Source organism: Lepisma saccharinum, chromosome 13 (genome assembly GCF_977018435.1).
Source record: "Lepisma saccharinum chromosome 13, izLepSacc3.1, whole genome shotgun sequence".
NCBI lineage: Eukaryota > Metazoa > Arthropoda > Insecta > Zygentoma > Lepismatidae > Lepisma > Lepisma saccharinum.
In genome coordinates, this window is record NC_139241.1 from 70,127,912 (window position 1) to 70,153,755 (window position 25,844).

General features: G+C 38.1%; 1 protein-coding gene across 3 annotated transcripts in view; it reads right to left on the reverse strand.

The window, feature by feature from the left end:
* The window catches only part of Sec31 (COPII coat complex component secretory 31), an 83,205-nt gene that overhangs the window by 41,983 nt on the left and 15,378 nt on the right, over nucleotides 1–25,844 (reverse strand). For 2 of the 3 annotated variants that reach the window (XM_083134409.1, XM_083134408.1), the window contains exons 8-16: nucleotides 24,897–25,055; nucleotides 24,344–24,469; nucleotides 22,168–22,473; nucleotides 20,812–20,901; nucleotides 19,179–19,232; nucleotides 14,261–14,396; nucleotides 10,363–10,517; nucleotides 8,073–8,223; nucleotides 1,037–1,182 (exon numbers count right to left, since the gene is read on the reverse strand). In XM_083134409.1, the coding sequence (XP_082990535.1) occupies nucleotides 1,037–1,182; nucleotides 8,073–8,223; nucleotides 10,363–10,517; nucleotides 14,261–14,396; nucleotides 19,179–19,232; nucleotides 20,812–20,901; nucleotides 22,168–22,473; nucleotides 24,344–24,469; nucleotides 24,897–25,055 (1,323 nt within the window). The remainder of the gene's footprint in view (nucleotides 1–1,036; nucleotides 1,183–8,072; nucleotides 8,224–10,362; nucleotides 10,518–14,260; nucleotides 14,397–19,178; nucleotides 19,233–20,811; nucleotides 20,902–22,167; nucleotides 22,474–24,343; nucleotides 24,470–24,896; nucleotides 25,056–25,844) is intronic. The other variant, XM_083134410.1, reaches the window with a different exon arrangement.

The window sequence follows — 25,844 nt, forward strand, 5'->3', positions numbered from 1 at the left end:
AAACACGAAATGTGAAATAACACATGGTAATGTTAATTTTTCATGTTTCTAAAAGTTATGAGGTGCATTTTCCTACCGTCTTGTAATGAAATGATGCAAAATAAACTGCAAAATAGAATCCAAAATACAAAATTTAGAGTTTATTTAAATGAAGTTTGAATTATTCTGTGAGATGCAATTTATGGAAAATTGATTAATTCTGCTGTAAATATTTGAGAAACAAAAATGGACACCTGTATACAGGCATAAACTTAATACTCTGGTAACTACATAAATGTTCTATTAGAAGGGATATGTTTATTTTGTGCAATATGTGGTTTATAAATCAAATTTTGGATTATATTCACAATTGTAAAACGAAAATGTAATTTTATAGACCACTTTTGATCAAATTTTTCACACCGCTGTAACACCGAAATTTTATTTTATCTACCACTTTTGAACCTGAAATTGACTGTTCTTGTACTGAAATTTTTATTTTTTATTTACCAAAAATATGTGCCTCTATGCATTATACATTCAGTCTTGATCTAATTTTCCTCAATTTTAAGTTCTTTCACCTTGGTTTCATGAAAAAAGTCAAGGTTTCACTGTACATTGGTAATGCAACTTTATACTATAGTGTGTCCATAAAGTGGTGTAACAGCTTGAAATAAGATTTGTTATATGTACTCACATTCACTGCTACAAGCAAGGTATTTTTCAGTGCCAATGTTATTATTTTATTCTTTGTGGACAAAACATTATTTTCCCTTTTATTACACAGTTATTAGCATCTAAATGTGTGAAGTGATATATCGTGTTTGTGCAGTTGCCATTTTTAAGACTGCATTTTTGAGGGCCATGTGAGACCCCTCTTGCTGCCTTCTTGAACTCATGAAAAAAGCTTATGGTAGGTGCAAGCTGGAGGTCGAGCCAGAAGTGAGGACATTATAAGTACCGTGACTTATTTGTTGCAAGAAAGTGCTTATATAGGTGGAACAATTTTCTTCCAATCTAGACCGCATGGAGTCTAATAAATATGAACTCACTGTACCTGTAAAGTTTCAGGTGACATGGACTTCTTCGAATTGGTCCAGCTCTCCACCAATCTGTTGATGTTTCCGGCACATATGTAGCACAGCTGAGCACTTTTGGACAAGGGCGTTCCCTTCTCGGACTCTAATCTCGCACCTAGCTGCTCTGGAAATATGAAGCAAATTATTTAGTTCAAGCATGTCCTAAAGTAACATTACAAGGCACATTCAATATATAACGGGAAATATGTTGTAAACGGAAATATGTTACAAGCACCAAAAGAACTACAGTACTGTTTCAACATAGTGTACCGCTGACTGGACTTTGTCGTCATTCTGGAACATCAATCCACTTAGTGCATCTTTTAATGGGCCAAAGGTGTGGAAATCGGAAGGTGCGAGATCGGGTGAATATGGAGGATGGTGTAAGCACTCAAACTTTAGGTCCTCGATGGTAGACAATGTGATATTGGCAGTGTGTGGTCTCGCATTATCATGGAGCAAAATAACACCAGACCACGTAGTCTCTGCAGAATGGCTGGTTTCAGTTTTTGCGCGAAAGGTTGGATTAAGTGGTACTGTTTACATTATGACCTCTGAGCATGTAATGTTCAAGAATTGGCCCCTTGTGGTCCCAAAACAAAGGTAACATGACCTTTCCAGCACTCAGTTGAGCACCCACCTTCTTGGGTCTGAGAGGCGAAGGATGTCACCATTCCACTGTTGTCTTCTCAGCCCACTCGTACACTTGTGATAGACTCATACAGTTGTCACCGTACTGAACTGTCATGCGGCGATGAATTTCTATCGGTTTCACGCCTTCACTCAACAAAAATCTCTAGACACTTTGCTGCTCCAGCTTGTAGCACTCCTGTAAGGGTGCCACCATCTTGTGTAACTGTTTCCCAGCGTCCCATGCGTGAGGCACGCGTGCCAGCCCCAGCTATGAATAGCTTACAGATGCCTTCACAAAATAACAAACATATAACAATCACGGTCATATTTTAGATTTTTTATACTCCTTTTCCAGTTATTTATTGAATGCTTCTTGTATTTACAATAAATACGTAATAGGGACTACTACCCTATCTTTATAAACTGACTCTCGTACTTTTCACACTTTCCACGTGCACTCAGCGACGTGACTTTCGGCCACGTTTTGTACACTCTCATGTTAGAGATGGGGTTCCTCAATGCTCTAAATGTCTGAAAATGTCAGCATTAAGAATTGGAGGAAGGAAAAGCAAGTTTGCTTATTTGTAAAGTTTAGAATGCAATGTTATGTATGTACAATCTCTAATATTGTGACTCAAAATATTATTGTCTATTTCTTAATAATAAACTGGTTAAGTACTGTCAGTTTCACAATAGTTAATGTTTTATATAAACAAATACAATAGATTCATATTTTGAAATATGAAAATGCAAGTATCACTCACTCACCCTAGTTTTCAGGATGAAAATAACCTTTCTTTAAGTTCCCTAGCAATGTCTGTTTCCATGGTAAACAACGAACATGGCAAATACAACAGTGTTGCATCTCTAACCAATTCATTGAAACAGCCATTATGGACCTATTGTTGTATTTGGAGTACTAAGTTGTATGTAACTGTTTATGAAATTTCTGAACTGAATCTGGTGGAGGCACATAGTAGTTTTGATCTCACTTTAAACTGTAGGTACAGTCCCGATTATCCTTCTGTGCATAAAGTGCACTTAAAACACCAAATCAATCAATCAATCTTCTTATGCACTCTTGTCTGATGGATGTTTTCTAACTTGGAATTGAATCGTTTGCGTTATTCTTATCTCGAGGAGAAAAAAAAATGTTGGGCTTCACCCGTGGAAACGGACGTTGCTAGGGTCATCAAAAAAGGGCATTTTCACCCTTAAAAAGGGGGTGAGTGATTGATTTTTTAATTTTCTTGTCTTTTGGGACAATTTCATGGGGGGTTATAACAGCATTTTTTGCCTCCGGGGCTTCCTTCGTGCAGACCATTTATGTCAGTGAGTCAATGGTAGGATTGGGGCTTTATATACACTAGTGTCCAAAATTAAAGCAACATACAGAAATCCTTTCCTCGTGTGATTTTTTTTGTTGATAAATTTGACAAGTTTAACCTGTTGCTATCGTGATTTTCTTGTTGATAAATCCTGGCAGGGGTGCCCACAGGGGGGGTTTTATGGCACAGGTTGCACCATCAAGATTTTTGTGGGGGGGATTTTTCCCTTCAAATAATATAAAATTCAACATTTATATCTTTTCCAAAATATATGTAAAAATTTTACACCTTAAATGCACCATATTTCATCCATTAGATGAAGAAATGAAAGTGTTTAGGGCATTATGGAAGGGGGCGAGGAGGAAGGTATCGAGCTCCTATATATTAGGCCTTAATTGGCATGTGGGTTCTGAGGGGGATTCTGAATTAAACTTTGGGGGGACAGTATCCAACTCTAGGTCTTAGATTATGGCGAGTGCTTTAGTTAGAGGGGGATTGAGCATTAAATTGAAGGGGATATCCAATTCTTGTTTATTGCTATTGTCTTAGACTGTTGCGGAGATTCTGGTGTGGAGACTGAGAATTAATTTTTGGACGAGGCAATATCTACTCTTCAATATTAACAGATAAGTCTAAATTTGGCATGGAAATTTTGGTGGTAGGATTGAGTATGAAATTTAAAGGGGGAGATAGAAAGCTCTTGATAAAGTGTTAAATCTTAGATTGTCAAGGGATTTCTGTAGTGGAGAGAGAGTTCGAACATTACATTTTGGAGATTGTACGTGTATTTAGTGATACGGTATCCACACGTTTTCGACCCTGAATGTGCCAAAGGAAAAAGCTGGAAAAGGAAAAGACTAAATATCTCGGGATTTTAAGAAAGTTTTGACACCCCATTAAATTAATATTCTTCAAAGCCTGCAAAGAAATGGATGTAAAAATTTTCTTGCTCGCATTAATTTCTTGCTACGATGTGTGTTTGGCGCTTTAATGAGATGAATATGGAGTTTTTATATTAAATCTGCATTACAAGACAAGCGATATTCTCGACTGATTGATTTGGTTTCTTAAGCCCACTTTATGCACTTTTAAGGTTAATCGGGACTGAACCTACAGTTTAAAGTGGGATCCACGTGATATTCTCGATTATGATAAACGATTTTAGGGGTGGTCTTGAGTGATGGCACCCCTGTTTAGGGAGGAGGGGCATATCAATTATAATGTTCAGTAAAGCTAAGGAAAAAGTTACTTTCGGTAGACACGCTGTCGTAATTAAATATTTTGTGGCGATTACGATATGGTTTAAGGATGCGAATGATATGATTTGGGGGAAATGCATGACATGATTTTGGGGGGGATGCACCATTGGCCTTGGGGGGGGGGCATTCCTGAATTCTGGCACATTAAGATTAGTTTATTTTCTATCTTAAACCAGTTGTCTATGACATCATAAATATTACTATCACCTGATCGTATTATGTAGTCAAATGGACACACGGCAAAGAATTTCAGTTTGTTGCTTTAATTTTGAACATTAGTATATGTTGGATATGGGCATATTGGTGCACTAGCAAAATTGTTTATGAAGCCATGATCGATCTCAATAATATTGGTACCGTCGATAGTAATGTATTTAGATTGATACTTTTAGAATATTGACAAATTACCGTATTTCATGTATAATGCGCACTTTTTTCCAAAATTTTTGACCCCAAAAAGTGTGGTGCATATTATGCATGGAATATTTTTTTTACTGTTTATGGAACCCTATCATGTTATATATCGTTGTAAAGCTTGAATTCTGCAGTTTCTGAATATGACAACAGTATTCCATTAAAGATGGCGACACTTATTTGCAATGCATTTGAAATAAGTTCAATGCAACAAGAAGGAACGTTCTGATTTTTATGGTACTTCATATGAAAAAAAATCTAAGGAAAAAGAAAATTAAAATGTATTACTGGTCAAATAATATGATATATATGAAGTGTGTAAATGACTTAATAGAAGAAATCTTGTGCTGCTAACTGCTAGTTTGAGGGTCCTGAATGTGCCTCCTAAATATTTCATTAGTCATAGAAAAAGTCAACTCTCGATTCTACGACCCCGGGTATAACAACCCCCTCGAAGTAACGACCCTTTTCCCGGGAACCGTGAAAAATTTAGAAAAAAGTAGAAAAATTTGGAAAAAGTTGAAAAATTGAAGAAAATCGGCCGAAAAATGCGTTGTTTTTTCCCCATTCATTCTCTTCACGAGCGCTCTACCGCTCAGAATTGGGTCTGAACTAAAAATAGACACCACCACACCATGCTCGAGTGAAAACCAATAGCACTTGACCTCTACCCTCCCCTCCCTGAAGCGCACCAATGTTACCCCGCACCCGACGGCCGATACCCAACATGCCAGGCTTGTTTTGCCATGCTTTCTTTTGGATACGCGAGAAGAGAAGATCGAATGTGCTTGGATGTTATTTTAAATCGACCTTGACTTGTTTAATTGTTCTAAGAGCTGCTGAAATCTTGCAGGTGAGGAGGGGGGGGGGGAGCAGCCCGAAATGACTGCTGGACTTGCAGTCTTTGCCAATGTGTATGGCAGGTCAAGCTCTTTCATAGATAAATACACCACCTTGAGAGATAAGATCGCAGGAATGTTCCAAAATACAGATGCGTGGCGCCTGGAAGTCTGGCCCATCTGTCCAGCTCTGACCTAGATTTCAACAGGTTCCCGTGAGTGAGCAACTCTCGGCCTTGTAGCCGACAACTTCCAGTAACCGCTTTCATTCAAAACATGTTATTTGTTCCCTGCAACACTTCATAAAAAAGCGAAACTGTTAGAGATAATCAAAGCCACATAGGCGAACTAAAGATCGTCAACCCGCTTAATGAGTTGTCATCCAGGTTTCCACAAAAGTTTACTTCGATCTTACGTGCATCATAACTCCCGTTTCCCACTTTATACGTTTTCCTAATTGTGTTGTAGTATCTGCCAGAAAAGTGTTCCATTGGCTTGACTGACTTCTCCCTTTTTCCTGTCAGCAAAGGGGGGGAGGGGCGATTTTCTTGCTTGTGTGTGCACATGGGTTGATTACAGGCGAGGTTGGAAGTGGACCCACCCCTCTTCCTTTCCTTTGACGTCTAAAATGGGGCAACCAGTTCTGGATATATTCTTGCAAAAAAAAAAAAAAAAAAAACAACCTTGCGTTATCTTTAAAATGCTGGGATTTTTCCCTTCCGACACCTGTTGCTCACACTTCCAGCCGGTCTCCTTGTTTTTACGATGCAGCTGGCGCCAGTGTTTTGTCTAGCATCTGCAAAGCTCTTGCTTGCCGATAACAGCAATGACTCATCCAGTGCTGACTCATCCAGCGCTGACTCATCCAGCGCTGACTCATCCAGCGCTGACTCATCCAGCGCGAAGGAAAAAGTAATTGTTTTGAATCTCGCAAAGCTGTTTTCATTTGACGATAACGAAATTCGATCTCCAGAAAGGAAAACAAGAGTTAAAATAACTTCATGTTCTGAGCCTTCGGATAAGCAAAACTGTAAACTTAATTCGCATTTCAGAACCATTCATGTGAAGAAAAAAAGTGCTGAATGGTCGCTGAGATCGATTAAAAAGACATTATTCAAGGGGAAAACTTTTGGAGGAGTGGGTGTTTGACATCGAGAATAGTCCTAAATCCAACATTAAATCATCGATTAACGTGAGAGTAAATAACGATCTACCATTTTGATATGTAAAAATGCACAGATTCATAAAGCTTGTTTTCAGTTCATTTTATGCTGATGGGCTACTGGGGACTAAATATACAGTGAAAATCAATTCCAAACCTAAACGACTTTCGACTGGGACCCACGTCCTAGAATACGCATTGGGTGAAGACAGATCGCAAAGTTGCGAGTTTCCTTTTTCACACTGGATTACAATGCAAGTCAAGGAAGGAGTTTGGACTGCTCCCTTGAATGGGGAGGGGGGAAGGGAGAATGAAGTAGGTTGAAGCAAATAAAACGTGGTTCTTTTTTTTTTTTGCAATGTACTTTACACAGCTGAACCAGAATGAAAATTACATCCCCGCTTTTTTTTTTTTTTTTTTGTCTGGTGCCTAGAAAGGTTGTGTCGTTTCTCCCGAGAGATCTAATCTTACCAGTTAATCTTGTAACAGACAATGCTCTAGTAAACCCGTATAAAATCCAACATTCATTCTGCCCGATTATCTCCAGACATTTGCTGGCGCCAGTGTGACTGGTGTCAAGTTTCTTCGAGTTTTGCTTACAATAAACGAAAGATTGTTTTCCTTTCCATAGGTCTCGGTGCAAATGGGTTTCTCATGAACTATAATTGTAAGAATTTCCTGGAAAAGCAATGACTGTGCACAATTGAAAGAAAGTAACATTATTTTAAATTATTTTTTGTGAAAACGTTTTCATGTTCTATTTTCCTTCTCACAACACATGTCCTGTGCATAACAGGTTGTATAACTACCAGGATAAATGGTGTTACCATCTCCTAGGCATCTTTGTGTCCATTTGAGCTCCGTTTAAGCAGAAAATTGGGGCAAATTCCAATAACGACCCCTTCGAAATAACGACCCTTTTCCCAGGAACTGTGAAAGGTCGTTGAATCGAGAGTTGACTGTATTTTGAATTTGTTTTAGAAAAAGTAAAGAGAAAATGAGCAAAACCATCCATAACCATAAAAGTTTAAAGGCCATTTGCCACAATTTTTCACTTTGTAATGTAATGTTCTCCTCTTGGTCCACATAGCAACAGGTGACTCATTGAATAGGAATGTTTTCATTCACTGTTGATCCACATAGCAACAGCTTTATGACCAACAAGTAAGAAAGCCATTTCTTGAACCTGGATTGTACTGTGCATTATATACGTTTTGTCACTTTGTCACGCACACACATTATACACGTGTAACTATGGTAAGATATTGCACAGCCAAACCTCAAGTTGCTAGTCAGTTCTTAGAAAATGACATTCAAAGTTAAGTAACATGCTTGAATAATAAATTACTACACACAACAAGAGAAAAATTCAATCTTACCACAGAGAGAAGAATATTCCTCGGATTTCGTGTAGGTAATAGCTGCAGCCAATGCTTCCTTCCAGCTGTTGATATCACAGGACTTTATCACTTGGCTCCAATCCTCACTCACGACAGCCGAAATTAGTTTGGATAGGTAGCCTTTGGTTTGCTGAAAAATTTTAATCACAGTGATTATTATTATCCTTAACATTGTCTCTCATCATTTATAATAACATTATTTCATACATTAGCTTGTGTAGCAAATCTAGATTGAAGCCAAAATTCAAAAACAATTCAATTAGAGTAGTTACTTATTTTTCAATAAGTTTCCATAATGCTTTATTATACTAATAAATAAGTGGCGAGTCCTCAACTTCGCATGTCATTCAATACAATTTAAAGTGAATTAAAATATTATTTTTATATTAAAGTGTTGCCAGTTTCCAATCCCGACAATCAAGTTAAAAATGATCATTTCTGATTTTTTTTAAAAAATTTCTATTTCTATTTACTATATTGCTATAACTGTAACATAAATCAAACAAAGAATTAATGTCTGATGAAGGAAGCATGTGTTCTCCCGAAATGCTACAACAAAAATTGTGCTTATGTTATTGTACGAACAATAAACCAGAAGAGAAATGATTTTTTTCAGATCCTTGTTTTTAAAATATCCCATCCTCTCACTCATAACTAGACCTCGGATTTTAAGTTTTTAACCTATTTTTTCCTTTACAGGTATGTAAGAAATAAAAAGTTATGTCAGCGTTTTGTTAAAAGACTGAAGTTTTAGTGTCAAAAAACTGGGTCGATACTTTTTTTACGTGGGGTTGGCAACACTGATGAAGTTGAGCATGTGCAGGAGCATGCCCTAGTATTCTGTGCTTGCAACAGAGATAGAATCGTCAGAGTGGGGTTGAGTACGTGCAAGTAGCAGTAAGGTGAAATGGTTGCCGTAATACAAAATCCCACCAAATGTGAAGTGAGATCTGTCACATGATTTCTGAACGCCAAAGGAAGGAATGCAGCTGACATCTAACGGGAATTGTGTGTCATTTATGGACCAACAGTGATGAGTGAAGGGAATGGTGCAGAGTGTTTCAGGATGGATGTTCAAATGTCCATGACGATGAGCGTACCGGAAGGCCTAGTGTTCAGATGGACGATCTAGTGGAAAGCGTTAACAAGAAAGTGCGTTCCAATCACCGGTTCACAATATCTGCGAAAACAGTGCATTGAATTGTGACTGACAACCTGGGATATCACAAACTGTGTGCGAGGTGTGTACCAAAAATGATGACAGAAGCTCACAAAGATCAGAGGAGGACAGCTGTACGTGATTTTTTGGCCAGCTTGGGGGGGGGGGGGGAGGATGGGGATGACTTCTTTTCGCACATAGTGACGGGGGATGAAACGTGGATATCGTACGCCACTGGGGAGTCAAAGCAGCAGTCAATGCAATGGCGGCACTCTGGTTCTCCTAAAATGAAGAAATTCAAACAAACACCATCAGTTCACAAAATCATGGCAACCGTGTTTTGGGACCAAAAGGGTGTGATTTTTGTGGAATTCTTGGAACCAGGACGAACAATTACAGCAGAGGTGTATTGCGAAACACTGAATAATCTGCGATGTGCCATCCAAAATCGGCGGAGAGGAATGCTACACTTTGGAATTTTTCTGATCCATGACAACACTGCTCGTACTGTTGAGACAATTCAAAGATTTCGATGGGAACTATTCAATCATCCATCTTACAGTCCCAACCTTGCCCCCAGCAATTTCTTTTTTTTTCTTCACCTGAAAAAGTGGCTTGCATTGAAGTGTTTCAACAACAGTGACGTGCTCAAGACATCAGTTCTGGACTGGCTGCACTCTCGGGCGGCAGATTTTTACGCAGAGGGTATACGGAAGCTTGGGCCATGCTATCAGTAATCTCTGGAGGTTAATGGTGACTACGTCGAAAAATAGTCAAGGTATGTACTTGTTTATCAATCACAATAAATTTCTTCTATCATTTTCTTGTTCTTTAAAAAATATCGCCTCTTTTTTTTTACATGCAGCTCGTATTTTGCTTGTTAGAACCTATTTTAGGTTTATGCACCTAAATCAAGCTTTTTTTTTGGGTTTTATATATTTTTTAAGGTCTTACAGAATGTTTATGCCACACAGAGGCATTTGCTTTGTTAGGTCACGAAAAAATTCGGACAAAAATTCATAACAATGCACTGGCACATAACAACATTTGGACACCCATCCTATTTACCAGACTTCACCCTAACCTTAAAAAATATTTATATCCACATACCTCCAAATACCTGAACTGTGTTTTTGCTAGCAAGTCACTTCCTCCAGTCATCGCGAGGATTATTGCATCTGCCATTCGTCCATCATCAATGCACAACTCAACAGCAGCTTCAATATTACCTAATAATAACGCCTGGCATATTAATCCATCAGTATCTGAAAGAGAATAGCAGGTGGGCCGTGAATAAATGTAAATTCCCTTGGAAAAAATTTCATAAAAATACATAAAATGGCATGATTATGAGGCTGAGCGTGTGTTCTCCCTAAAGATTAAAACAAAAACAGTGTTTCTATGCTTATAACAGTTGTAAACGCCAAGAGTAATGATACAAATAAACAGTGAATCATGTAAAAACAATGCATGTGTATCGTGATTACTTCGGAATTAAACAACTGGAATTTAGACCTGTATTACACTAAACATTTTAGTAAGTACGTAAGTTGTACACAGTGCAATGGAGACATCGAAAATCTAAGACTATGATAATGATGAGAAAAGACTCCTCTTAAAAGGTATGGTCTATCTCGTATCTCTCTCGTGTACAAAATTAAGCTCACTAAGTTGCCTAAACTAGCAAAAAAAAATGCGAAGTAATGAATGTATTAATGCCAATTTAAAATTGCCCCTTGACATCTAGAATTAACCAATTGTTCTTGATACATCCCTGTAAGAATAAATCGCTCATTAGCCCTTTCGGGGCAGGGCCTATGGATGTCAGAAGTATCTCAGGGACAGACGACGAATATTTCATCAAACAAATGTTTTGGTAAAAAAAAAAAAGTTCAATAAACAGGAAACCGAATTAAAAAACACACTGAATCTTTTTGGGTTTATTCTCCAAGCTTTCACCTCACATCTGCCGTCATCGCCGAGTAGACTTTGACGTCATTCCCATCTGCTAGTACCCATTCTTGCGTGACCAGGCTAATTGTTGTGCTGTCATATTCACCTTTATATAACTTGAGGCAATCAGCGACTAGTGGCGGTTTGCCCAGATCGATGGGCACTAGCCAATGGGCTTGATTTTGAGTTCTTTCTTTCTTTTCTTTTTATAAAATTTCCTATTTGTACTATCGTATTTGCCTTTATATAAATTGGGGCAATCACCGAATAGTGGCGATTTGCCCTGATCGATGGGCGCATTTCTGATGACCGTCTCTGCGGCCAGATGTGATGAAAATTCTCCTTGAATTTGAGGTTGTTTTTTTTCATTTTCATTTTCTATTCTATTAAATTTACTATTTGTATTATCGTTTTGATACTATGTATACGCCTTTATATAACTTGAGGCAATCAGCGACGGTTTGTCCAGATCGATGGGCATTAGCCAAATTTTAAAAAAAAAATCAAAAAAATAAAATTTGGAAATTCCTCTGTCCGTTGCTTCCGAAAATGGGTACACATCGACATGTTTACCTTACAGAACGAAAGGCTTGGAAATTCTGAATAAAACGAGCCCTCATTTGCATGTTTCGTGTTATTACAATGTTTTTAACAAAACATTTTCCAACATGTTAGATTTTGCTTCAAATGAGCACCGTCCTTGGGGGATTTCCATACGTGATGAATATTTCGTCTATCAGCACGAAAGGGTTAATCCCACAGACTACGTCCCAAACTAACAATGTGTGTGTACCTTTGGTGAAGCTGGAGGGGAAGAAGTTTAAGAAAAATACCCAGGAAAATGCAAAGATGTATTTTGGATTACATACAGTAATTTTTCACATTTGAGAAGACAATTCACACAGAATTAATAGACACTGGATTCTGACAAAGAATTTACACTCACCACCGTAATAAACTGTACTACTGATTGGTGATTGGTTGAGTCATGATGCATTTTTCGTTGTTGATGGAAACATGAAAATGTGAAATAACACATTGTAATGATAATTTTTCGTGTTTTTGAAAGGCATGAGGTGCATTTTATTACCTTATTTTGTCACAAAATTATGCGAATTGAACTGCAAAATGCGAAATAAACTCTTAAACATGACATTTAAAGCTTATTTACAGACACGACAGAGGTTTGAATTATCCTGCAAGTCATGCAAACCCCAGAAAATTTATTGATTCTGCTGTAAATATTTGAGAAACAACCATGGACTGCTTTACACAGGAATGATCTTAATTATCTGATTTAGGATTTTAGGATTTTATTAACCATTTTAACACTGAAATGGCATTTTTTTTCCATCTTTGATTCTGAAATATGCCAACATCTTGAGATATTTTATTTACAATAAATATGTGAGGCCCGTGATTGGTCCAAGTGATTATATCATTCATTCATTGATTTGGCTTATTTTACTTTGCTTTACTGCCACTTTAGGCTAATCACGAAGATGAGGATGAGTGATGAAGGTACACTCACAAAGAACATCCTTGCCAAGGCTGGGATTCTAACCCGGTATCACTAGTCGTAGTGCACTTTGACAACCACTCTCCCACAGAGGTCGGCAAGACTAGCTATCACAATATCACTTATTCTACGTTTAAAAGATTAAGAGTAATATGTACAAGGTCCATTCAATAAATAACCGGAAAAGTTGTATAAAAAATAAAAAATACGACCATGTTTGGTGTTTCTTTGTTATTTTGTGGTGGCATCCTAGAACAATTAACAGATGGGCCTGGCATGCCTGCCTCGCGAACGGGGTGCTGGGAATCAGTGAAACAGGATGGCGGCACCCTTGCAGGTTGGAGCAGCCAAGTGTCATTAGATTTCTGTTAGCTGAAGGGTTGAAACCAATCGAAATTCACCATCGGATGGCAGTGCAATATGGTGAAAGCTGTTTGAGTCGAACACAAGTGTACGAGTGGGCAGAGAAGTTCAAACAGGGTGTAACAAGTGTTCAAGATTCGCCACGTCCAGGACGCTCTGTCTCTCCAGTCACGGAGAACAACATTGCGAGAGTTGACGAGTTGATACAGGAAAACAGGCATATTACGGTGAGTGAGATTGCATCAGAGATGAACATTAGTGTCGGATCAGCCCACCATATTGTTCATGACATACTGATGTTCAAGATGTGCTGATGTGTGCGAGGTGGGTTCCAAAACATTTGACACCAGAAATGAAAGAAAGGCGCATGAATGTGTGCTGGGAGCTTTTGCGACAGTATGAGGCTGAAGGGGAGGCATTTCTTCACCATATTGTCATGGGAGATGAAAGTTGGGTACATTTTTACGAACCTGAATGAAAGCAGGCTACAATAGTGGTGACATTCTTCATCTCCAAAACCAAAGAAGGTGCGAGATGAAAGAAGTGCTGGTAAGGTCATGTTGACTTTGTTTTGGGATCATAAGGGAACAAATCTTGAACATTACATGCCGAGAGAACAAAATGTAAACAGTGTGATATACGCAAATCTTATGTGTGAAAATTTAAAAAAAGCAATTTTGAAGAAGCAACGTGGTCTGGTGTCCAGTGGCATCCTGTTACTGCATGACAATGTGAGACCACACACTGCTAGTCACATTAGCTACCATCAATGACCTAAAATTCGTTTGCTTACCCCAAACCCCATATTCCCCGATCTGGCACCTTCAGATTATCACATTTTTGTCCCACTTAAAGACACTCTTAGTGGCTCAAGGTTCGAGGATGATGAAGACGTCCAGGCAGCAGTGCATGACTGGTTACACACACGCCCAAAATAATTATTTTCACGTAGAATTGGGAGGCTTGTCAAGCGCCGGCGCAGGTGCATTGAACTTGAGGGGGACTACGTTGAATAATAATCATATGTTGTATTCCATTCTAATAACAGATTCTGTACAAAAAAAAATATTTCCGGTTATTTATTGAATGAACCTTGTACATTTTATAACATGTTCGTGTTATAAGAGCAAGAATTGCAGAATCAAAACCTGATTAATTATCCAACAAACTTACCATCATTAGTGAGAATCCTGATGGGAGTTCCTGGACGTTCTACGAGGGAATCCCCAGCTCCAAAATTCCTTCCTGCAGCAATTGCATCGAAGGCTGATGCGGGATTGTTCACTTGGTCCAGCATACCATCAGGGGTCTACAAAAACAGACAAGATCCTGATAGAAATTTACAAATAAGAAGGCAGTAAACGGCAACCCAACAATATCTGCTACTTATATTATTGTATTGTGTTTCTCAGTCATGTACTTGCACATTACTCAATATTTCAATTGTTTGTCTTGTTCTGGCGTAAAATATTAAGAACGTTAAATTTGGTGTTAAACTGGTTGCAGGTTACTTTATTGTGTCTTTCTTTTTTTCTCCTTTCATTTTATCATACTGATTTTATGCTTTGAAGAAAGAAATATGCTGAAGTTAATTAATATTTATCTGTGAAACTGTTTAAATAACTGACATTAATCTTCTATATATATAAAAATGGATGTATGTGTGTTTGTTCCAGCATAACTCTCGAACGCCTGAAGCGATTTCAACCAAACTTGGTACACATGTCACTTGCAATCTGGAAAGAAATACTGTGGGGGTAATGCACCCCTGGCACCCCTAGGGGTGGGGCTGGGAAGGGGGTGACATGTAAAAATAATAATAAAAAAAACAATATTAGTGTGGAATCCATAGTTTTTGGGGTCGCTAAGATGAATAGTGACACTCCCAATGCTGTTTAACTCCAAGTTCATTTTACACTATAGTTAGAATTCATTATTTTCCTGTCTAAGAGAAGATTGGTATAAATAAATACCCGGGCAATCAACTAGTAGAGCATAAAGATAATTAATTAAAATATATTAATACTTATTTATTTGTATTATAATATCTATATTTCAAAAGAAAATTCACTTCAAGTCTACATTATTCTCAGATACAATTTAAAGAGATCAAAAACTACTGTAAAATGTTCCTCCACCAGGGATTGAACCCAGGACCTCATTACAAGACAATGGAGTTACTACCACCACGTTACCAGGGAGGTGCTTATTTACATTTCAGTTTATTGAAATATTTTCTAAGTGTTACAAGACATTTAAAATGTTCCACTCTAAGCATTCCAATAGAACTATAAACATTGTGGAATGAAAGAAGAAAAAAAGGGGGAAAGAAGAAACAAGAGTATAGCCTGTGACCAAGTTAACACAAAAGTTAGCATCTTTATTCCATGACTGATAAAGATTGAAATAGCTGAAATATTATATGTATGTATGTATGTGTATGTATGTATGTATGTATGTATGTATGTATGTATGTATGTATGTATGTATGTATGTATGTATGTGTGTGTGTGTGTGTGTGTGTGTGTGTGTGTGTGTGTGTGTGTGTGTGTGTGTGTGTGTGTGTGTGTGTGTGTGTGTGTGTGTGTGTGTGTGTGTGTGTGTGTGTGTGTGTGTGTGTGTGTGTGTGTGTGTGTGTGTGTGTGTGTGTGTGTGTGTGTGTGTGTGTGTGTGTGTGTGTGTGTGTGTGTGTGTGTGTGTGTGTGTGTGTGTGTGTGTGTGTGTGTGTGTGTGTGTGTGTGTGTGTGTGTGTGTGTGTGTGTGTGTGTGTGTGTGTGTGTGTGTGTGTGTGTGTGTGTGTGTGTGTGTGTGTGTGTGTGTGTGTGTGTGTGTGTGTGTGTGTGTGTGTGTGTGTGTGTGTGTGTGTGTGTGTGTGTGTGTGTGTGTGTGTGTGTGTGTGTGTGTGTGTGTGTGTGTGTGTGTGTGTGTGTGTGTGTGTGTGTGTGTGTGTGTGTGTGTGTGTGTGTGTGTGTGTGTGTGTGTAGAGGGGGGAGGGGAAAGTACATACATTATTTAACAAAATATAAATCATGCATTTCTTTGCCAGAACACATGCAAAAAATTACATAATATCTAAATACATATAGAACAAGAACTAAAACTGGCTACTTTGAAATTTATAAGTTACTGGCAAGTTTATGTTATCATGGTAAGTTCAGTATAACTTGCCATGCTAGACTTTCGCAGTGGTAATTATGGGAAATTTTAAGTTTATTTTCATTTTTCACCAGTTTTGTGTCAAAAAAAACTGGATTTTGTGACACATAACAAACATGCATTTGTATACTGTATTTCTTTGAATCCAAGATACCATTGAATGTAAGGGGCATCTAAATATTCAAAATTAAAAAAACAACCAAAAAAAGGTTTGAAGAAATATGGTTTTATGATTTAATTCTTGAATATTTTAAAGCAAAACATTTGGTAAATTTATGAATATACTTGGGTTGTTCAGAAATGAACTGAACTGGCTACACTGCATTGTTGCAAATAACATCTGTCAAGCAAACTTTGTTTTGCTTAACGGTATATCATTTTAACGTGACAATTATCATAGGCACATATATGTAGAATATCTGCCATGGTAATTTCAGCCCACAATCATCTATTTCATTTTTATATGTCACTGTATTAGTGCTATACACTAAAAGTTATTTTAACATGGAGATGATGACTACGTTCACTTAAGTTTAAATTTCACTGCGTCCTTCACTTCACGTTCCATATTTGAGGGTCTAAACCACAAACAAATTACGGTTTTACGTGTACTACAAGGTTTTGAACATTGTGCCGGTTTCAGCATTTTTCACTTGAGCGAAGAGGCTCTCAATTGAGTATGCTATCTAGCGTTGTTCATGCAAACTATTTGGTGCTCGAGCGAAATGCTTTACCTACAGCACTCTGGTACACACTAACAGAAATCAACAACTGACCAACTTTTAATTATTACAGATTTTAAGCACTGGTATTGTTCACATCAAATCAAAATACTGGATCAGTATTAACTAGAGCTGAGCCAATACCACCATTTGCAGATACCCTGACTGATTTCAACCGATACTTGTATATTTGTAGATTAGGCACACACAGGAGTTGTACTACGTAGAAATTTTTCAGCGAAAAATGCAGGCTCGACCAGGACTCGAACCCATGTCTCTGGCATACCATGCCATTGCTCTAACCACTGAGCTACCGAGCCGGCCTGACCTCACCTGATCTTCCGCTATCGCTGTATAATATAGTATACTAGTTCCCTCCCTCCCTCCCTTTCCCAAGAACTCAGGAATCAGACAAGCATAATAATAATGCCGGTTTTGAAAATGTGCATGTTCTTAGCCCACAAGTTTGTGAGCTAGAATTGGTTTCTTTTTATTTTCACATAGTGTTGACCACCAGGCAGTATACATGCCTTCAATGTCACGTTTGGGTGCAGCACTTCAGTCCTGCCTTTGATCTTGTGATCTGCTTCCCAGGAGGGTACAGCATTTCTCAGAAGTCTACATGGAACTTCCTGTGTTGTACCTCCAAGTCACAAAGAAGGGTGAACAAACCTTTGAAAAGGACAAATAAGTTGTTTCTCTTGGTCGCTCTACTAGCCATTGAAAATGATTGGTATCAGCGAAGAAAATTCAACCAATACTTATGAATACATTGGTATTAGTATCGGCTCAAGTCTAGCATTAACATGTAATAGTAATACTGATCAATGTTTTGAATAACTTTTAGATTTACAATTTTCCAGCACTGGTACTGGTGTCGGCTCAAAATGGTAACACCTCACCCCTAGCATACATCCCATAATCATCCACATGCTACACCAAGAAATGAATGACAGAAAATACAACAGATATACAAGGCGCAGTCAAAAAAAGGGCCAATATTTTTTAAAAAACAAAAAAAATGATAGAAGAAATGTATTGTGATTGATAAACAAGTACATACCTTGGCTATTTTTCGACGTAGTCACCATTAACCTCCAGAAAGGTCGGGGCTTTAAGGCGGATGATTGAATAGTTCCCATCGAAATCTTTGAATTGTCTCAACAGTACGAGCAGCTGTGTGTGGGCAGGCGTTGTCATGGATCAGAAAAATTCCAGAGCGTAGCATTCCTCTCCGCTGATTTTGGATGTCACGTCACAGATTATTCAGTGTTTTGCAATACACCTCTGCTGTAATTGTTCGTCCTGGTTCCAAGAATTTCTCAAAAATCACACCTTTTGGTCCCAAAACACGGTTGCCATGATTTTGTGAACTGATGGTGTTTGTTTGAATTTCTTCGCTTTAGGAGAACCAGAGTGCCGCCATTGCATTGACTGCTGCTTCAACTCCCCAGTGGCGTACAATATCCACGTTTCATTCCCCATCACTATGTGTGAAAAGAGGTCATCGTTATACTCCCCCCCCAGCTGGCCAAAAAATCACATGCACCTGCCCTTCTTTGCTCTTTGTGAGCGTCTGTCAGCATTTTTGGTACCACCTCCCACCTCGCACACAGTTTGTGATACCCCAGGTTGTCTGTCACAATTCAATGCACTGTTTTCGCAGACACTTCTGAAAACTCTTTGGCGAGTTCAGATATTGTGAACCAGTGATTGGAACGCACTTTCTCGTTAAGCGTTTCACCAGATCGTCTGTCTGAACACCAGGCCTTCCGCTACGATCATCATCATGGACATTTGAACGCCCTTCCCGAAATTTCACCATTGCCTGACCTTTCCTTCACTCATCACTGTTGGTCCATAAATGGCACACAAATCCTGATGGATGTCAGCTGCATTCTGTCCTTTGGCGTTCAGAAATCGTATGACAGATCTTGCTTCACATTTGGCGGGATTTTGTATTACAGCATTCATTTCACCTTACTGCTACTCGCACGTACGCAACCCCACTCTAATGATTCTATCTCTGTTGCAAGCACAGAATACTGGGGCATGCTCCTGTGTGTTTTCAACTTCATCAGTGTTGCCAACCCCACGTAAAAAAATATTGGCCCTTTTTTTTGACATGCGCCTTGTATAAGCAGAGCAGTGAAGAAATTAAGAAACAAAAGAGAAACAATGATGCAAAGGAAAAAGCCAAAGAAAAACCTTACCACACGAGCATCTAAGCTGCCTTCCGCATCATCAGCATCATCGTCAGTGTCGGTCTAAAAGGCACATGTCAAAGAATTACTAATATGCTACAATGAATGGTTGACGGTACACTCGCACTGAAGATGGGAAGACTTGTACAAACACTCACCCAGAAAAATGTTCAAGACATTATGCATTAACCTTTACAGGAAAACCTCGTTAATACGATATTGGATAATACGAAGAACCCTTTAATCCGAAGTTCTTCCCATTCCCCAGCCGATAAGATAGAATTTATAATGTATTTCAGTACGGATAAATCGAAATATGGATAATTTTTAATACAAAGTTGTTTAGAAGACCCTTCCGCAAAACTGGTTTCGCTTAATTCGAAGTAGACATCTGCGTAAGTCGACAAGAGAAGATCGAATGTGGAGAGAGCTTGGACGTTATTTTAACTTGACCTTGACATGTTTCCTTGTCCTAAGAGCTGCTGACAACTCGAGGGAAGCAGCCCGAAATGCCCACTGGACATTGACATTTTTCCAGATATGGCCCCAATGCAGAGCATGTTTTCACCAGGAAGTTTTAAAATTTGCAAGGTTCTAAATATAAATTTATATCTCGGGAACTACGAATGCTAGACTTACAAATTTTAGCATCTGTGTCAGTACAGAATAGGCTACAATCCTATTGTCAAATAAACCCAATTTTCATTTATCAATTAGAAGAATATGTATTTTTTTTTTGGCAAAATTTGAACTCTGTTGGGTCCTTATGTAGGCATTGCCAGGATATAAAATGTTCACAACGTTAACTGCATATTGCCTCACGTGTGTTCCATTCTCGTGACAAGAATCATGCACTTCAAGCTGACATATATTTTCTAATGTAAAAGCAATCCTTTTTCTTAAGACAGGAAAATCCTGCCCAAATGAAGGTAAAGTTTCCAGTGCACATAGCACCGTGACATGAAACTACATTTAGGAGATATGGAAGTAGGGCCCCCTCAAATTCTAGATCTCGGCCATTCTGGAGGTGATGTGATCAGCACCATGCTCCAGCTGCCTTTAAATCCCAGGGTTGCCCCCAGATACTGAGCAATTTGAGCCTGGGGGAGCCGCAGAGCGGCTTCATGCTGGGACAAGGCTGGAGAAATTCCGACCTCCGATCACCCACCCTGGGAATCAAAACTGGGCCTCCCGCACAGCAGTCTAGGGTGTACGAATTATACGTTTATGTTCATAAAAACAATAACTATGGGAGAATTTTGTAGTAATTTACAGATCAGATCAATAAAGTTATTGGTAATTCGACCATCTTTCCCTTTCTTAATTTATATGGTTGTATAAGTAAAATCAATTTAATATGGCAAGCAATATGCATAATATCTTGCAATAATTTACAATTTTTAGAACAGAAAAATTTAAATATTTAACCCCTTGTGTTATACATCACATTACAAGCAAATTTACAGAGATAGATAACAGTTACTTAGTTGCTTATTCACCTCTGACACAACACACAGAAGGACTTCACATAGGAATGATTTGAAGAAAAGTTCAGAACAAGTGACATTTACACCACAGCAGGTTTAGAAAGCACAGGACTAAGACAAGCCAGGGAAATTATAATAATGCACAGAATACTCACCCCTCGTGTTAGTGAGGCCATCTGGTCCGCCAGATCATCTACTTCTCCTCCGCTATGTGCATTGGCCGGTTTGCCCACGAACCTGTTTAGCTGAAAGACACACAGTATGCTATTTATTTCAGAATTCTGGCTACTCTACGATCTAGATAAATTCAGTTAACATCCAGTTTTTTTTTGTGTGTGATTTTTCCATCAATTGAAAGCAAAAAATAACAATTCATATAATAAAAATTACTTTTTGATCTTAGCCAATGGCGATGTATTGGTATTAACATTTGAAATAAGAGTAAATGACAATCAATGATTCTGATCGCCTTGGACATCTGAAAAGATGATATCTTCTTTACATCCAAAATTAAACTATCACCTGAGTTATCTAAAAATTAAACAATCATATCTACTGATTTAAAATTGAAGCATTCTCCTGAACTGAGTCATCTTAAAATTAATTGGAGTCAATTAAAAACTTAATCACATCAACTGAGTCATCTAAAACTAAAGTGAACATGTTAATTGAGTCATCTAAAAAGTTAAGCAATCATCTCAACCGAATCATCTAAAATTTAAACATTCATCTTAAGTGAATCATCTAAAACAAACACATCTGCTGAGTCATCTTAAACTTAAGCAATCACATCAAATGAGTCAACCAAAAATGTTAGCAATCTCCTGAACTGAGTCATAAGCAATCACATCAAGTGACTAATCTAAAACTTGAACATTCTGAACCATGTGATTAATCAATAAGCATTTTGAATTAAAAATGAGTCATTTTTCACGTCTGTGAAGAAACTTCCTGGAATTGAACAAAGTTTTGGTTGGAAGACACTTTGTGTAAAATCAACTCCTAGGCTACCTCCCCCCCCCCCCCCATTCAATCAATGGACACAAACCCCCAAGGCAGTGAATTTTACCTAGGGATGGGACCGATTAATCCGTACTCTATCGGTATCCGCCGATATAGGCATATCGGTGTATCGGTTTATCGGCAAAATTACCGATTATTTTACCGATCCGATATATCGATAATATCTGATAATTTAGTACAAAATTCTGCCATTTTGTTGTAATTTTTATGGATAATCTCCATGCCCTACTTTCTAAAAAAAAGTAAATGTATAAATATGCAATTTCTTTTGCACTGCAGTCACCTCGAAACACACATTTATTAAGGAGGTCAATGAACCTTTCAGGTTCTTCAAGGACCATTCTAATTTTATATCGGATCGGTAGAATATCGGTATCCCTAATTTTACCCTTTGTAGGGTCCTACCCAGACTCTTGACAAAATGTACAAGGAAAGAATTCAACGCCACTTCCCTCACATGGAAATTTCAAGATCTAGAAACAACTTACCTTCGAGTTCACATCCTCCTCCTTGAAACCCAAGAGACCTAGAATCTCACTCTTCGGATTGCTTTCGAAGTTTGCCTTCAGGAACCGCCACATGCTCTCCTCGTGCTTGTCTTTGCTAGCTAATATTTTCGACTGGCAGAATTCCACATACTGGCCAGACTGGAGAGTGGATTCCAACTGGTTGGACCTTGAAATAAATTCCGGTTCCGTCGTGAGCTGGCTGATGTGAACCGTCCTTTGAACTGGTTGGTTCTGCTGATTTGTCGGGAGTTTTGCATTGCTGAATGTTACCAGCTTTCCACCAAACTGCAAAAGAGAAGAAAATGTCAGTGTACATAAAAAAGTAGGGCTCAATCGTTGCTAATGTATTGTTAGAGGCATGCATATTTCGTTTTTGACGAAAACACGAAATGTGAAATAACACATTGTAATGTTAATTTTTCATGTTTGTGAAAGGTGTGAGGTGCATTTTCCTACCCTGATTTGTCACGAAATGATGCGAAATGAACTGCAAAATGCGAAATAGGCTCAAACACGAAATTTACCGTTTATATACAGCCGCGACACTTTCTGAAGCCTGAATTATCCTGTGAGTTATGCAATTCACGGAAAATTGATTAATTTTGCTACAAACATTTGAGAAGCAAAAATGGACTCCTTTATACAGGAATAAATTTAATATTCTGGTAATGATTTAATGTGCTATTACAAGGGTTATGTTTATTTTGTGTAATAGTGCAGTTTCTAAATCAAATTTAGGATTTTTAAAACCAAAATGTCATTTTATATACTGTTTTTTCACCGATATAACAGCAAAATTTCATTTTATTTACCGCTTTTGAACCCGAAATTGACTGTTTTCGTACCAAAATTTTGCTTTTTTATTTACCAAAAATATGTGCCTGTATGTATTGTTATTGCAGAGCTCCTCTTCTCTCTAGCCCTTTCTCTCTTCGTCTCTTTTCCTTTTCCTTCTATCTATATCTTTCTGTCTCTGGCAAAAAGAGAGAGAAAGTAAGAATGAGGTCTCGTTCTTTTTCGCAGTATTCCAGTCCTGTTCCCCAGCTGCAGCCCATCCATCTAGTCCCCCCCCCAAAAGGATGAACAGAGATAAATAGTGACAGGTTCCATCCTTTACAGGGGGGGGGGGGTAATTTATGTTGCAACTCTTCAGCTCCACTCTCTCACACCTTCAGGGAGGGGAGGACCACATTGTCTGTCTGTCTGTCTGTCTCTCTCGAGGTGGAATAAAAGAAAGAAGTAGTCCCCTGTCTTCCCCCACCCCCTTTAAAGGTTCTGTTGGGATTTATTTACAGATACCAATTTGGACTTCTCTGGAGTTTGTGTATTTCACGCAATGTGCAAAAATGCCTGTGGAGCCTAATGAAAAAATTATTTTGCACCAGTATTGTGTGAAATTTGAATTAAATATTAAAATATTTCAGACAAAGGCTCTGAATATTTTAAAACAAAAACTGGTAAATTGATACATATAATTGCAATGGAATACTTTCACGTTAATATTAATATTTTGAACAAGTTTAAATTCTTACAATTTTCTTACAATTACATTGGTATCGACATCTAAAGTAAATAACAAGCAAAAGTGTTGATAATTATTATTGACTGACCCTATATAAAATGGTAAATTACTAAGTTATAAATTAATGTGTGACCAGTTCATTCAAGAATCTGTAACAAATAAACGATTATCCAGTTTCTCATTGCTACCCATGGAGCATTCCATGGTTACATGAAAAATGCAGATGCAAAATTTTAAATATATTTACATGCAATTCAGTCATATTTTGCTTGTTTGTTTGAGTTAGTGTTTTAAAGTTCACTTTATGCACAGTAAAGCTAATCGGGACTGGGCCTACAGTTTAAAGTGGGATCCGAACCACTATGTGCCTCCACCAGGTATCGAAACCGGGACTATTAGATTACAAGGCGACGGCATGTTTTGTTTTAAACAACCTACTGAAATAGTTCAGAACTTTAATCAATTAAAATGTTTGTGTGAAAAAGAAAAAACTTTTATTTCATACACTGCCACTGGTTACACTGCAATACAATATTCTTTCTTCACTGATTTATCTCCCTGTACTCCAAAACTACTAAAGACAATTGGCTCATATTAGCTAAAATATAAAATTGGCTCTTATACTCTTCTTACCCCAAAAGAAGCACCTGCTGGTCGTCGTAACCACTTCGGAGGTTTCCGCAGATCAATGTGGACATGCTGTGGTTGGGGTGGGGGAGTCTGCACATAGGAATCCATGCCTGGGAACGAATCTGCTATCTGCAAGAAATAACAAAAATTTCATTCACCGAAATACCTTCAAATGCATAATTCTATAGGCACTTGCATCTACACTGTGCTTTCATGTGGAACAACAAACTGCCAAACTAGGACTACCATGCACAAGGTCCCGGGTTCGATCCCCGGCCGGTTCAAATCGGGAACTTTTCTAACGTAGGAAGCGGCTCCGGCGCCCACCCAGCGTCGAATAACATGGGTACCTGGTGGAAATCCTGGGGGGTAAAGGTGGTCAGGGGCGTGGTGCTGATCACATCACCCCCACTCACGACCGGATCAAGAAAGTGTGGGGCGTTACCACCACACCCCCTATACGCCTTCATGGTGTGGTGCTAAGCACAGGGGAGCACTTTACCAGAACAAAATAAAACCAGAAGAAAAAACTAACATGATTTCATAACAACCTCACCTTGTTGGTGGTCTGAACTTGCTGTTGGCTTCCCATTAAAGAGTACACGCTGACGTGGCCATCGAAGCTAGAGCTCGCAATCAATGCAGGGTTCCGTGGACACCAGGACACATCAAAACTCCACTGATTCGTAGGAAGATCACACACAATTTCTCCTCCCTGCAAGGAATGCAGAAAAATTTACATTTCTTGACAATCAGGGACCTTCCTACAGTTTTGCACTGTAAAAAACATATCATTTCAACTTTCCAAGGCTGTTCTTTTTTAAATAAATTTTACTTTTATATTAACGACAAAAAAAATGTGTAATGCATTTGTATTTCTTAGAAATGAACCAATATGATTTATTTTACAAATGCAAATATAAAATTTATCTATACTGGTAACAAATCACAGTGAAACCACGATTTTACACTTTCCTGCATTATTAGAGGTATGCATATTTCGTTTTTGATGGAAAGATGAAATGTGAAATAACATGCTACAATGTTCCTTTCTCATGTTTTTGAAGAGTGTGAGGTGCATTCTCCTACCAAGTTTTGTCACGAAATGATATGAAGAACTGCAAAATGAACTCTTCAACACAACATTTAGAGTATATTTACTGAAACAACACTTTCTAAAGTCTGAATTATCCTGCGAGTTATGCAATTCACGGAAAATCGATTAATCTTGCTGTAAAGTTTGAGAAGCAAAAATGGGCTCCTTTTCACAGGAATGAACTTCATACTCTGATAACTACATGAATTTACTATTAGAAGGGAAAATCCTTACTTTGTGTAATAAGTGTAGTTTTTAAATCAAACTTATGGTTATATTCACGATTTCAACATCGAAATCTGCCCAATTTTTGTACCAAAATCTTGAACTTTTATACGCCATAAACATGTGTCTCTATGCATTATACATTCAATCTTCGAATCCCAACACAGCAAATTGTTACAAAAT